This window comes from Carlito syrichta, unplaced genomic scaffold (assembly GCF_000164805.1).
Source record: "Carlito syrichta isolate Samal-C Ts95f unplaced genomic scaffold, Tarsius_syrichta-2.0.1 Scaffold305620, whole genome shotgun sequence".
Lineage (NCBI taxonomy): Eukaryota > Metazoa > Chordata > Mammalia > Primates > Tarsiidae > Carlito > Carlito syrichta.
Genome location: NW_007249716.1, coordinates 415,354 through 429,163, shown reverse-complemented (window position 1 = coordinate 429,163; position 13,810 = coordinate 415,354). Strand labels below are relative to the sequence as shown.

Below are 13,810 nucleotides of genomic sequence, written 5' to 3'. Positions count from 1 at the left end.
AAAAAAAAAAAAAAAAAAAAAATCAAAAAAACCTCACAACATGAAAAATGACCCCAATTAAAACAAATTTATAGGCTGGACACAATGGTTCATGCCTGTAATCCTAGCACTTTGAGAGGCCAAGGCAGGAGGATCACTTAAGTCCAGGAGTGTGAGATCAGCCTGGACAACACAAGACCTTGTCTCTATAAAACATCAAAAAAATTAGCCAGGTGTGGTGTGCACCTATAGTCCCAGCCACTCAGGAGGTTGACACAGGAGAATCACTTAAGCCCAAGAGGTCAAGGATGCAGTGAACATGATCGTGCCTCTGCACTCCAGCCTAGGCTACAGAATGAGTCCTTGACTAAAACAAACAAATAAACAAAAAAATGTACTAAATCTACCAGCAACACAATACACCAAAAAAACCCGATTTTTCCTGATTTTTCAAAACTTTAACTTTCAACAAGAATAGGCAAAGCCTCATGAAATCTAACTTTACTAGAGAAATTCAAAACTTTACACCAAGATTTTGTTGTAAGAAATTGCTTGACAGGTGTGGCTTTATGCTGGTAATCTCAATATGGGGATGTTGCGGGAATCGTGCATGTAACTGTGTGTGTATGTGTGTGTGTGTGTATTTTTTCGAGTCAGAGTCTCACTCTGTTGCCCAGGCTGCAGTGCAGTGGCACACTTCTCGCCACTGCAGCTTCCATCTGCTGGGCTCAAGTGAACCTTCCACCTCAGCCTCCCAAGTGGCTGGAACTAGCAAGTGCCACCATGCCTGGATATCCGGCTACTTTTTTTTTAAAAATTATTTATCGGCTGGGCTCGGTGGCTCAGCCTGTAATCCCAGCACTTTGGGAGGCCGAGGTGAGTGGATTGCCTGAGCCCACGGGTTTGAGACCCGCCTGGGCAACTTGGCAAGACCTCATCCCTACAATAAATCAAAAAATTAGCTGGGCGTGGTAGCGTGCGCCTGTAATTCCGGCTACTCGGAAGGCTGAGGCAGAAGGATCGCCGGAGCCCAGCAGGTCGAGGTACAGTGGTACCGCAGCCTCAACCTGCTAGACTCAGGCGATTCTTCGCCCTCAGCCTTCCTAGTAGCTACAACTACAAGCACATGCCACTGTGCCTGGCTAATATTTTTGATTTATTGTAGAGACGACGTCTCACCAAGTTGCCCAGGTTGGTCTTGAACCTTTGAACTCAGGCAATCCTCTTGCCTTGATCTCCCAAGTGCTGGGATTATAGGCTTGAGCCACCGCACCCGGCCTCAATGTAGATTTTTAAAGGTTCACAGAAGTAGAACATTAAACAAAAAAGAAGGGAGAGGTTGTTAAAGAGAAAACAAAAGTGAAATAAGGCAAAAATACTATTCACTTGTATGTTTCATCAGTGGCATGTGCCCCTACAAGGAACCTAGATGGCTCAGAGTTCCAACTCCAATTCTACTAATAATCTGTAAAATGAAGTAACTTAATTTTTAAAGAGAATCAAAATAATCATATGTAGATGACCCGGTATCATGAGAAATAAAAATGCTTAGAGTTCCTTTTAATAATATTAAATACTGAGAAACAAAATATTAACTGCAATAATGTTAAAAAGAAGTTCAAAGAACAAAGACCAACAACTATTCTATACAAAGAGAATGCACAACTAAAATTGGTTCTTACAAAGATCTAAAAAGGTATGTTAAATGACATCAGCTGGGCACAGTGGCTCATGACTATAATTCCAGCACTTTGGGAAGCCAAGGTGAGAGGATTGCCTGAGTTCAATGGGTTCAAGATCAGCCTGGGCAACTTGGTGAGACCTCATCTCTACAACAAATAAAAACAAAACAAAAAAATTAGCTGGGTCTGGTGGCGCAGGCCTATAGTTCCAGCTATTTGTAAGGTTGAGGTGGAAAGATTGCCTGAGCCCAGCAGGTTGAGGTTGTGGTGGCTGTGAGTATGCCATTGCACTCCAGCCTGGCAACAGTGAGACTACGACTCAAAAAAAAAAAAAAAAAAAAAATGGTATCATCATTGGTTTATCAACTCACAAACTAGCAATAACAATCTTCACTTTTGGTTACTTGAAAAGTATGTCTTAGCTTTCATGAGTGTGTCATTTGTAACAGCCTTGATAAAGCAATTATTGCTTCCTTTAAAGTTACACAAATGAGATTTTGAGTAAATTTAAGATTTCTTAGAACTCTAATAAATACCAAATAACAAGACTATCTATTTCACTCTAATAAATGCCTAATAATAATAATACCTAAATATTGAACCGACATCATCAATATTTAACTGATATCATCACCTAAGGAAGTTAACTCCCATCACTTTGTTTTAAAGCAAATCCTATAAATTATCATTAATCTAGTCTAGATTTTAAGTTGTAAGGCCAGCTTCAGTATTCAAAGAAAAAGACCATAATCAACGAAATATTGTGCACCTACTATGTTCCTGGTATTATGCTAGGCACTAAATATAGACAGTGAAGATTCCAAATCAGAAAAGTTCCCTGCTTTAAGAGAGGTTACTTGTCAGCTCAGTTTTCTCCATTTAAAGGATTAGGAAGCCGGACTCAGTGGCTCAGCCTGTAATCCCGCGCCTATGGGAGGCTGAGGTGAGTGAATTGCCTGAGCCTGCTGGTTCGAGACCCGCCTGAGCAACTTGGCGAGACCTCATCTCTACAATAAAAAAAAAAAGAGCCAGGCATGGTAGCACGCGCCTGTAGTTCCAGCTACTTGGAAGGCTGAGGCAGAAGGATCGCCAGAGCCCAGGAAGTCGAGGCTGCGGTGGCCGGGAGCGTGCCACTGCACTCCAGTCTGGGCGACAGAGTGAGACTCCAACTCAAAAAAAAAAAGGATTAGGACAGGTTAGCAATAGTGCCTTTTATGAAGGCACAGATGGAAGTGAAATTTCTTCTTTGCTCAAGTACAGACCATGTACTCAACCTTTTATCTGATTCCACATCGTTCCCTTGTGTAACTCGCATCTATAATGTCTCTCAGTAAATACTAAGGACCTTCTGTATGACATATGAGGTAAGGAGGGAGGACAACACTGTTCAAAATTATTGATCTTTTTTTTCTAAACCCCAAAAACAAAAACAAAAATAAAGCAATTGCTTCTCCCCAATAACCTCCCCTCAAGCACCTAAAATGATGTGTTCCTAGTAGCATGGTTTTAGCTACCAGTTCCAAGAACTCTACATTCCTATTCAAACACTGGGTATCAGCTGGGCTCGGTGGCTCAACCTGTAATCCCAGCGCTTTGGGAGGCTGAGGTGAGTGGATTGCCTGAGCCTGCGGGTTCGAGACCCGCCTGGGCAACTTGGTGAGACCTCATCTCTACAATAAATCAAAAATCAGCCGGGCGTGGTAGCGCATGCCTGTAGTTCCAGCTACTTGGAAGGCTGAGGCGGAAGGATCACCAGAGCCCAGCAGGTTGAGGCTGCGGTGGCCGGGAGAGGCCACTGCACTCCAGTCTGGGCAACAGAGTGAGACTCCGACTCAAAAAAAGAAAGACTTCATGAATAAGCCAGGCTCGGTGGCTCAGCCTGTAATCCGGTGCTTAGGGAGGCTGAGGTGAGTGGATTGCCTGAGCCTGCGGGTTCGAGACCCACCTGGGCAACTTGGCAAGACCTCATCTCTACAATAAATCAAAAAATTAGCCGGGTGTGGTAGCGCACGCCTGTAGTTCCAGCTACTTGGAAGGCTGAGGCGAAGGATTGCCGGAGCCCAGCAGGTCGAAGCTGCAGTAGACAGGAGCATGCCACTGCACTCCAGTCTGGGTGACAGAGAGAGACTTCAACTCAAAACAAACAATCACTGGGTATCTATCAGTCACAAGATTATCCACACTCATCACAGGAAAGTATGAGCAAAATACACACAAGTATATAGAAAATAACAGCTATACTTTGAAGGGAATCAAGTATTTTTCTCCATGTGTATAGGGGGTAGAACACTTCACAAACTGGGAAGACCTTGGCAAACAGCTAAAGAACACTTACCTCTGTTCCAATTCCAGGTTGTGCGCCAGAGTACACACTGTCTGGTGGAGGACCACCATACTTCCTCTGTCCTGTGGTTACATCCAGAGTATAACCAGTCCTCTCAAGCAAGGCCTAGAGATAATTATACATCCGCTTATACTTAAATATTAAATCTCACATACAAATCAGTATAATCTCTTCCAAAAGTACCCTAACATCTTAGGATAGGTATTCTATAGTTAGATTTTAAAAAGATCAAAATTCACACTGGTTCCTCTCATATGCTGCTTTATTTTCCTGTTCCTTTCCATACATTTTTATGTAAAGAGTTGTAGGTAAACCAAGTCTCTAAGTACACATTACTCTTCTGTTATAAATGAGAACAAAAGGGGCAAGGATTATTTAAAATTCTACATAAACTGGCCTCATACTACCTATTCATATTTATGTACCATAGTATTCCTAATCTTTCATCCCTTGTACTTCAATTAGACTGCTTTCCTTACTTGTTCCCTTTACATACCAAAGTATTTTTACCATTCTTTTCAAACAAAATGTTCTCTTCTCCTTTAAAAAAATCAGAAGTCCGGATGGGTGCAGTAGTTCATGCCTATAATCCCAGCACCTTGGGAGGCCAAGGTGAGAGGACTGACTGAACCCAGGGATTCAAGACCAGCCTGGGGAACTTGGTGAGACCTCATCTGTATAGTAAATTTAAAAATTAGCTGGGCGTGGTGGCGTGTGCCTGTAGTTCCAGTTACTTGGAAGGCTGAGGCTGAAGGATCGCCTGAGCCCAGAAGGTCGAGACTGTGGTGGCCAGGAGCGTGCCACTGCCCTCCAGCTTGGGGGACAGAGTGAGACTCCAACTCAAAAAAAAACACAAAAAACCAGAAGTTCTACCTCCTTCACGCATCGTCTCTCACTATGACTCACACCCATCTCCTCCTACTCTTTTGTACTCAAAGTACCATAACTCAAGCTTTGTTTTGTTTGAAGATTTTGTTTTGTAATCCTGCTATATCTTAAACTCCCTAAGAAAAGGACAATCGGCCAGGCTCAGTGGCTCAGCCTGTAATCCCAGCGCTTTGGGAGGCCGAGGTGAGTGGATTGCCCGAGCCTGCGGGTTCGAGACCTGCCCAGGCAACTTGGTGAGACTTCATCTCTACAATAAATCAAAAACTAGCCGGGCATGGTAGCCGCGCCTGTAGTTCCAGCTACTTGGAAGGCTGAGACGGAAGGGATCACTGGAGTCCAGCAGGTCGAGGCTGCGGTGGCTGGGAGCAGCCACTGCACTCCAATCTGGGCGACCGAGTGAGACTCCAACTCAAAAAAAAAAAAAAGAAATGGACAATCTCACACAGTACAGACTCAAACTATTTGGCAATTACCGAAACGAGTACACTCAGGTTTCCCAAAATAAGTAAAACCACGTTTCCTGATTACCAACCTTCTTCACATATTAGGTATTAAGAGGAATCACAGAAAAGATGATATACTTAATCTCAAGGAGCTTGTGTTATAACTAAGGCAACGTTTACATGAAAGGCCTACAGAACAAAAGGCACAATGGCAAGCAAAATATGCAACCTACCTAGAAAGGAGAGAATTTATACTTCAGATTTTTAAAATTACACAATGTCAGGGAAACAAGAGATTTTAGATATCAAGTTCAGTGAACCCTAGGAATCCAAAGGGATGCATGCCTGAGGCCTCCCATTCTTCTATCTTTGACTTAACAAGCTCTCTACTTTTAAACACAGAAACACAGGTACTAGCTGGATGTGATGGCTCACACCTGTAATTCCAGCATTTTGGGAGGTTGAGGCGAGAGGACTGCCTGAGACCAGGGGTTCAAGACCAGCCTGGGCAACTTGGCGAGAACTTAACTCCACAATAAATCAAAAATTTAGCCAGGTGTGGCGGTGCATGCCTATAGTTCCAGCTACTTGGAAGGCTGAGGCAGAAGGACCACCCAAGCCCAGCGGGTTGAGACTGTGGTGGCTGTGAGCATGTCACTACACTCCAGTCTGCATGACAGAGCAAGACTCTAACACACACACACACACACACACACACACACACACACACACACACTCAGAAACACATGTAACATAAGATATACATATTATATTACATATTTGCATATTATGTATATATCATGCAATATACATACATTACATATGTAATATATATACACTTTACCAAGCACAAATAGCCAACTCTCGGGAAATAATATTAGCCCATTTGATGAAGAGTAGTCAAGTTTTTTGAAAAATGGACTATTACATCAAATAGAATTTTCACATGTTTAATTAATTTATTTTAGTATTCCAGCTGGAATCTGACTCTGTCACCCAGTCTGGAGTGCAGTGGCATTCTCACAGCCACCGCAGCCTCAACCAGCAGGGCTCAGGTAATCCTTCAACCTCAGCCTTCCAAGTAGCTGGGACTACAAGCACACACTACCACACCTGGCTAATTTTTTTTTAATTTACTGTAGAAATGAGGTCTCATCCCTGGGCTCAGGCAATCCTCTTGCCTTGGCCTCCCAAAGTACTGGGATTACAGGCATGAGCCACCATCCCCAGCACATTTTTAATTATTTTAAAATCTTGTAAGAATGAGGTTATGGCCAGGCTCGGTGGCTCAGCCTGTGATCCCACACCTTTGGGAGGCTTAGGTGAGTGAATTGCCTGAGCCCGCGGGTTCGGGACCCGCCTGGGCAGCGAGACCTCATCTCTACAATAAATTTTTTTAAAAAATCAGCCGGGCGTGGTAGCGCATGCCTGTAATTCCGGCTACTCAGAAGGCTGAAGCAGAAGGATTGCCGGAGCCCAGTAGGTTGAGGCTGCGGTGGCCGGGAGCGGCCACTGTACTCTAGTCTGGGCGACAGAGTGAGACTCCAACTCAAAAAACAAAAAGAATGAGGTTATGCCATTTTATAAATAGGAAGAAAAAGCACAAAGGAACTCTACACAAATCAATTATATGACAGGAACTACAAGTTACATTTCCTGCCTAAAACATAAACCACCTGCACAAACAACTTCAACATTAAATAACTATTTCAAATTTAAAAGTCTGTCACTGCAGCAAGACATCAGTATCCATTTACCTGAGGAATTAGGCTCATTAGTCTTTCACTAGAAGTTCTATATTTACCTTTCAGAGCCATATATCTTAAATAAAAATGATGATGATGATAATGGCTCATAGTTAAACTGAGAAAAATGAAAATTCAAAAGAAGGAAAGCAATTTTAACAACTCTTTACCAAGAGAAAAGAAACAAAGTGCTTGGGGAAAAATTGAACCAAGAGATATCACTGGATCAATCCAAGAAACTATTATCAGAAGCATCAATGAACATGTTACTTATGGCCAAAAGCAAGGAATAAGACAGTCTGAAATAGGACTTTTCATCAAACATTCAATTGATTGTTGGCCCCCAAAATTCTCCTTCTTAAATAATTTCCCCAAATTATTTCATTCCTAAACACTAGTTGTTTTAAAAAGTGAAGCTATAAAAACTGTTCCTAGGAAAAACGGAAAGAAGCATTTGATCTCATAACTGCATTTAATTTCATCACAACTACCCTAGTCGAGTTTTACCTTGATCTTCGCTTCATCAGGTCCCTTTGTGGACTCTTGCACCTTGCTCCCCTGCTTCTCTCTTTGCCTGTAGGTCTTCATAACTCCACATAAAAATGCACTTTTGTTCTAGAACAGACAAGTAATTAAATAAAAAGAATCACCAAGAATCTTTAAAAGTCAAATACACGATTAAATTTAAATTTCAGAAGTTAATATTTTAACAAAATAATTACTCATCATTCATTCAACAGATATTTGCTGAGTGGTTACTATGAGCCAGAGACTAAAGCAGGCAGCAGTAAGATCTAAGTGTAGACTTCAGGGAGCTTATTTGCTACCCTGGGAAAACACAGTCTTTCATTTGTTATTTAACTGCATCTGGACTTAGTCAGATGTCTGAAACTATTCCTCCCACCTATCTTTTCCTCCAAGGCAATAAAACAGGATCGGGCAATCCAAAAATGTTAAGAAGCTGAGCAATTTAAACTTGTAAAACCCTATGGTAACACTCAGACTGTGGCTGTAATTTTAAGTTTAAAAAACAACTTACTGTACAAAGGGAAAAAGGGAAACTTTTGCTTTATACGTGTGCTTCTGAAACTTTCACAAGCAGATGTTTTTGCCTCTAAATTATTTTTTTTAAAGAGTGGTCATAAAAAATACCACTTATCCACAAGGAAAAAAAGTAACAGTGAACTAATTTCAGATCACTAATTGTTCAAAGACATTTCTGAGTAATGACCTTACCTGAACATGTGACAAGTCACTTTCCTTGAACTGCTGTAGTACAGACAGAGCTCCTTCTTCATTAAATTCCCTGAGAGCATCAATTGCTCTTTCATCAAGATCGACATAAGCTACCAATCCTAAAAATTAAATTGAAAAGGGGTAACATTATTGCAACAAAAGGGGTAATCTAAACTTTTACTGACTTTTCATCAAGAACTGTTATATTTATATGATCAGTAACAAACTACACTTTCATTTAACTATACACAGCTATCCAACTACTATATAGAAAGGTCGAGTATAAATGTGAAAACAAGCATAAAATGTCAACCAAAACCATGAATTTCACAAAAAAAAAAAAAAAAAAAAAAAAATCTTAACACCCGTTTCCCACTTCCCAAAAGATGTAAGTCTTGGAAGTTAAATCTGATGTACATACTGTACTACAGATTAAGCATTACTTTAATGAATTCTGGTGTATGTTAGAGTGATAGGAATAGGAATAGACTGCATTTCCCAAGGACAAACCTTCAAATTATAGACTGTCATAGTTGTTGCTAACCACAAAGAGGTTGGGGGAAATATGAGAACAGATTTTACTAAATAATTGTTTCCACTCTCCAAAAAGAATCCAAGGCTTCCCCTCCTTAACATAAAAAATAAACTGAAATGCATTTGTTTATCTGAGCATCTACTTTGCTGCAGTCAGAATGTGGAGAGGCATAATTTAAAACTTTTTTACAAATACAAATGCAGCTTGAGTAATCAATTCTGAAAGTCATATTTTAAGGCGTTCTTTGTTCTTCTGAGATGACAACCTGAGATTTAGAAGATGCTGTGGCATTCACAATACTGTCAGTAATGACAATCTTTTTCAAATGGCAATAAGGACTTTATGGACATACAAGTAAACGCTACCGAAATACATGCACTGCATTCTATATATGTAGTATATTTAACTGCACACAGAACATCCACTAGGTTTCAAATATAATTTCTTAAGTCTGTCAAGTTCGTGTTACATTTTTCTCTCTATATATAGAATATATTTCAGAATTGATCCAATGGAAAATGGAAAATTTAGCAGATTAAAACCCCTAAGTTCTTATGAACTAACATCAAAAGTGACTCCATTTTGGTAAAGCCAGAAAGAACTTTATTCCATACAGTAAATAATTTTAAATAAATGCAATGCCATTTGCAAAGTTACTTTTTAAAAAAAGTTGCCATGATTTGTTTATAAGCTCAAAATGAGCATACCTAAATAATTAAAGTTTCCATACCACCACCCAAAGCCACAACTCAGGACACCCATCAATCCATTCTGTCAAACCAACTCTACACTCAAACCATCAGCCTCTTATCAATAACAAAACACTCTACAAGAGAGCATCTCTAAGCAGATCACTGCCAATTCTCTATGGCAGAATGTCACAGAAAGTTCCTGAGGACTGATTTTCAAATGAGACCATCACCCAGGAGTAATTTGTATAAGTCATTTTATTGTCTAAAATTATCCTGAGCTTCCCAGATTAAAAAAAGTTAAGGCCAAAAACAAAAAAACAAAAAAAAAAAAACCAAAAAAACAGCTATTCGTTACTACTGTACTTAAGACACATTTGTGAGTGAGACAATTCAATTCTCTCAGAATCTGGATAGGTACACAAACACAGAGGAAGAAAGTTTCCATCTATGGCCCCAGAGGAGAAGGAGGACACATTTATTTATGAACAACACTCCCTAAGGGTAAGTATTTCTCTCTCTTTTTAAAACATCAAACCACTTGCAACCAACCATATTAAGATGTTCAAATTTGCTTAAACACTTAACCATGGCACTTCTGGATTAAAAAAAAAAAAAGCAGCTGTTACAACCCAAACACTTCCAAATTACTGAGAGATGTGGATTTCTGTCTATTAGAAACTAGACATGCCACAAACTCTCAATGAGTCTGACATTTATTATGGTTTCAGACGATACAGTCTAACTATACCTCTTAATATGCCGCCTAATCAGACCTAGGCTGATTTAACAATCACTTTAAGAAGCTAAAAGAAAAGTAAAAGCAAAATGACGACTGATTTAGATTAAGAAAAAATGCAAAATTTGGTATGCTGAAACATACATTTCAATTGGTGGTAAATCTAAAACAAATTGATGTACTATTCTGAAACAACTAAGACTGCATATTCAACACTAAGAAGGCTTCAAAATAACGAAATAAGAGTATCAAAGTCAAACCCAATATGCCTTCAATGAAGGGAAAGTAACAAACATTCAGCTCTACAGATCAGAAACAATAAGTATTATTTAACCTTAAAAATCTATAAAATTCAAAGTGGTTTGCCCTCACTTTCATAACCAGTCAGAAACAAGAAATGCATATTATACCTGTCTGAAATATTTCATCAAGTCTTTCTGCCACCTTCTGTGGGAGGCCTGCCTCTATCAGTGTCTTGTAGTGTTCTGTGTGAGTTACACTGGAAGTATCCATTGGTTCTTCCTCTTCTTTTAACTGTACCGCATTACCATTCACCTGATTAGCCATTTTATTATGCTGCTGGAAAAAATTCAGGAGCTATATTACATTAAGCCAGAAATAACTAGTTTGTAGGACAATGCATGACTTATCTAAACTAGTTTGTATACATGCTGCTAACAACTTCTATCAAAATAATATTTTATGCCTTCTGTGATGTATCTGACCTAAATTGGCAATAACAATCCTGTAAAACCATAGAAAATGTACATGGAAGCATTAGCTCTTTAAGGAACTTCATGTACACCAGGTTAAACAGAGACTTTAATTTACTGACAGTAGAACTGCTGATTAATAAAAGCAGCTGCTGTGTCCTGGTGAGCAAATCAACAAATCACCACAAAATCCTACAAGCCCCTCAGCTCTCAATTCTTACACGGTTTTTAAAAGTTTTGGTATAAAAACAGAATGAACACCCACAGGCCACTTAACCAAGATTTAAGGACTTTTCAAATTTTCCTAGCTCTGCTTCAAATACAATGCAGGTGTGAAATAAGTGCCCTGATGTCTCTAGTTCAACATGCTGGTGGTTTGGGTTTTCTCCACCTCACTTAAAACAAAACAAACAAACAACAACAACAAAAAAACACAACTTGACATTAATTTTTTTCTAACATTAATTTGCTATTTTCCCGTTACAGATTTAAAAGAAAAAATGACCAAGTTTAAAAGCTAAACAATTGTTTTAAATCCACATAAAATAAGTGTGTTATAGTTGAAGTTGCTTCTTCAAAAAAAAAAGTACGTGCTGACTTTTTCATATCAGGAAAATAAAGATGCAAAAACATATTGAAGAATGGACAACTGACTTCTTCCAAATAATCTCAACAAACATTACCTAATTAGGATAAACTTCAGTCAGATTTCTCAGATTAACCTAACAAAAATAATTTTGTACATTCAGCCTGCATGTAATGCTGAAATAGACCAATTCCCTAAAGAAAGAGAGTAAATAATAAAACCATACAAGGCCAGGCTCTGTAATGTCTCAAAAGACATGGAATTAAAGTACATTTGTCTTTGGTGAAATTATAATGTGATGAAGATCAATAGGCAGCAGAATAAAGACATTGCAACACATATGGAAATAAAAGACATGAAGGTGGATCTCAAGAAAAAGCCGACTTTTCTTGATGAAACTCAAGATCCCTAGTCACCTATCAAGAAAGTACAAGTCTCCTGAAAAGCACCAAGAAATAAAATAACCACACTTCCAGATTACTAATCAAACATTGTGCAAATGCAGCGGGTTGATTTTTTCTGGCTTAAAACAACTTTTCATTTCAAAGTCCACTGACATTTACTTGAAGTTAATGAAAGAGGAAGGAAGATCAAGAGGGAAGGAGGAAATAGAGAGTTGGAGGAAAGGAAAAAGCAGAAAGTGAGATAAACAATATTATGACTTTTCATGATCACAAAACATTAAGACTTGATAACACTCTAATACCTATATAGACGCAGACTGTGGTTAAACTCTGGGTGGATCAATGTTTCTCAAGGCAAGCCTCAAATTCTGATGAACTAGCAAAAATGAAGACACCCAAAACTGGCACACTTTTGATCAAGAAACTCCATCATGTGAGATGAATACGTTTACTGATTAATACCACCTACTTCTATAGAGATGCACACTAAAATCCAAAACCTCTTTGCGAACATATAGTTCTATTTTCCCATGCTCCCCCACCCCCAAATGCTACCTTAAGATCATCAGAACTCAAAAGTTCTCAGCACCACAAGACCCTTGCAGCATTACACCTGGGAATACTATTAGTCACAGAAAAGAGGCAAATTTTCCACAGAAAAGTTCAATGAACATCTGTTAAGGTGGGGTTTTCAAGTATGTGTAAGGCAAAAAGACAAGTTGGTGTATAAAGCACAAGACAGAAATATTTATGACTACCATTTTATTGCAAAGGCTCTACAAGTTGATATGGAAATTGTTAAAATTTTCAAAAAAAGTTTGCAAACTTTAACAAAAAAATAAAATAATTGGATTCCAGAAAATAAAACCTCCAGATCAAGGAGAAACCTCTCTTCAAGCCAAATACAAAGTACTCATTTAAAAAAGACTTTTATGTCATACGAGACCATTTAAAACTCATGTCAATTCAACACTGTGTCACACAGCCAAACCATATTTCTGGATGCAGCAAATATACTAATGCGACTGGAGTCATTTGATCTAATCTTTTTTTTTCCCCCCCAAAAAGGAGACATTTAAAGATTTAAAAGGGCTGCTGGGAGATTCGGGATGTCAGCACTAACTCCTCCCTGACTTGTTCTGAACCTCTCTGTGCAAATTCTTCGTATTAAGAGACGGGCTTTAAAAGAACCAACGAAATGAAAACTAACGGTTATCTCGAGGCTGAGGAGTGTCAAGCACGGCTCCTACGACTGACTCATGAGACACAAATTCAGCCACTTGAGAACAGCAAAAATCTCCAAACAGGTAGTGCGAAAGGACTGAACCTTCCAAGAACCCCTTGGATTTCACTTTTAAATGTTGGCAATACGGTTACGACCGTATAAGAAAAAGAATCGCCTTTCCAATGTGGTGCGCCTGTGACATTCTTGGGATTACACATCGCAGGCGCCGCTAGAGCCTAAGTTTCACAGCCCCTATAGTCATTTTTTCCTTCAAATCTCAGCTCGCAGCATGCAGAATGGGGGGGGGGGAAGGAGGCTTCCCACACAAATCGGCCTTTCGGCTACGGCTCACACAAAAGTTTTCTCCCGGCTCAGATCACCCTAGGATTTGCACCCCGCCTTCGGCCCACCCCATCCCCTCGGGCCGGTCCCGATGTTCAACACACCCCACTCGCGGCTAGACGGGCCGAGACGAGAGCGAGGCGGCTCCGGCGACGAGAAGCTATGGGGCCGTGGGAGCCCAGGCCCTTCGCCGGGCCCGGCCGCATGGAGCGGCGGGCGGAGGCGGGAAAAGCGCAGCCCGCCCCGGCAGGCCGCGCGGA

At 39.9% G+C, this 13,810-nt stretch overlaps 1 protein-coding gene across 5 annotated transcripts in view; it reads right to left on the bottom strand.

Moving 5' to 3' along the window:
* HNRNPR (heterogeneous nuclear ribonucleoprotein R) overlaps positions 1-13,810 on the bottom strand; it is a 36,496-nt gene that overhangs the window by 22,416 nt on the left and 270 nt on the right. For 2 of the 5 annotated variants that reach the window (XM_008061815.2, XM_021714322.1), the window contains exons 2-4: positions 8,318-8,436; positions 7,589-7,696; positions 3,997-4,110 (exon numbers count right to left, since the gene is read on the bottom strand). In XM_008061815.2, coding sequence (XP_008060006.1) covers positions 3,997-4,110; positions 7,589-7,669 — 195 coding nt within the window. In that variant the 5' untranslated portion in view covers positions 7,670-7,696; positions 8,318-8,436. Of the gene's footprint in view, positions 1-3,996; positions 4,111-7,588; positions 7,697-8,317; positions 8,437-10,690; positions 10,857-13,810 lie in introns of all 5 variants that reach the window. The other 3 variants (XM_021714319.1, XM_021714320.1, XM_021714321.1) reach the window with 3 other exon arrangements.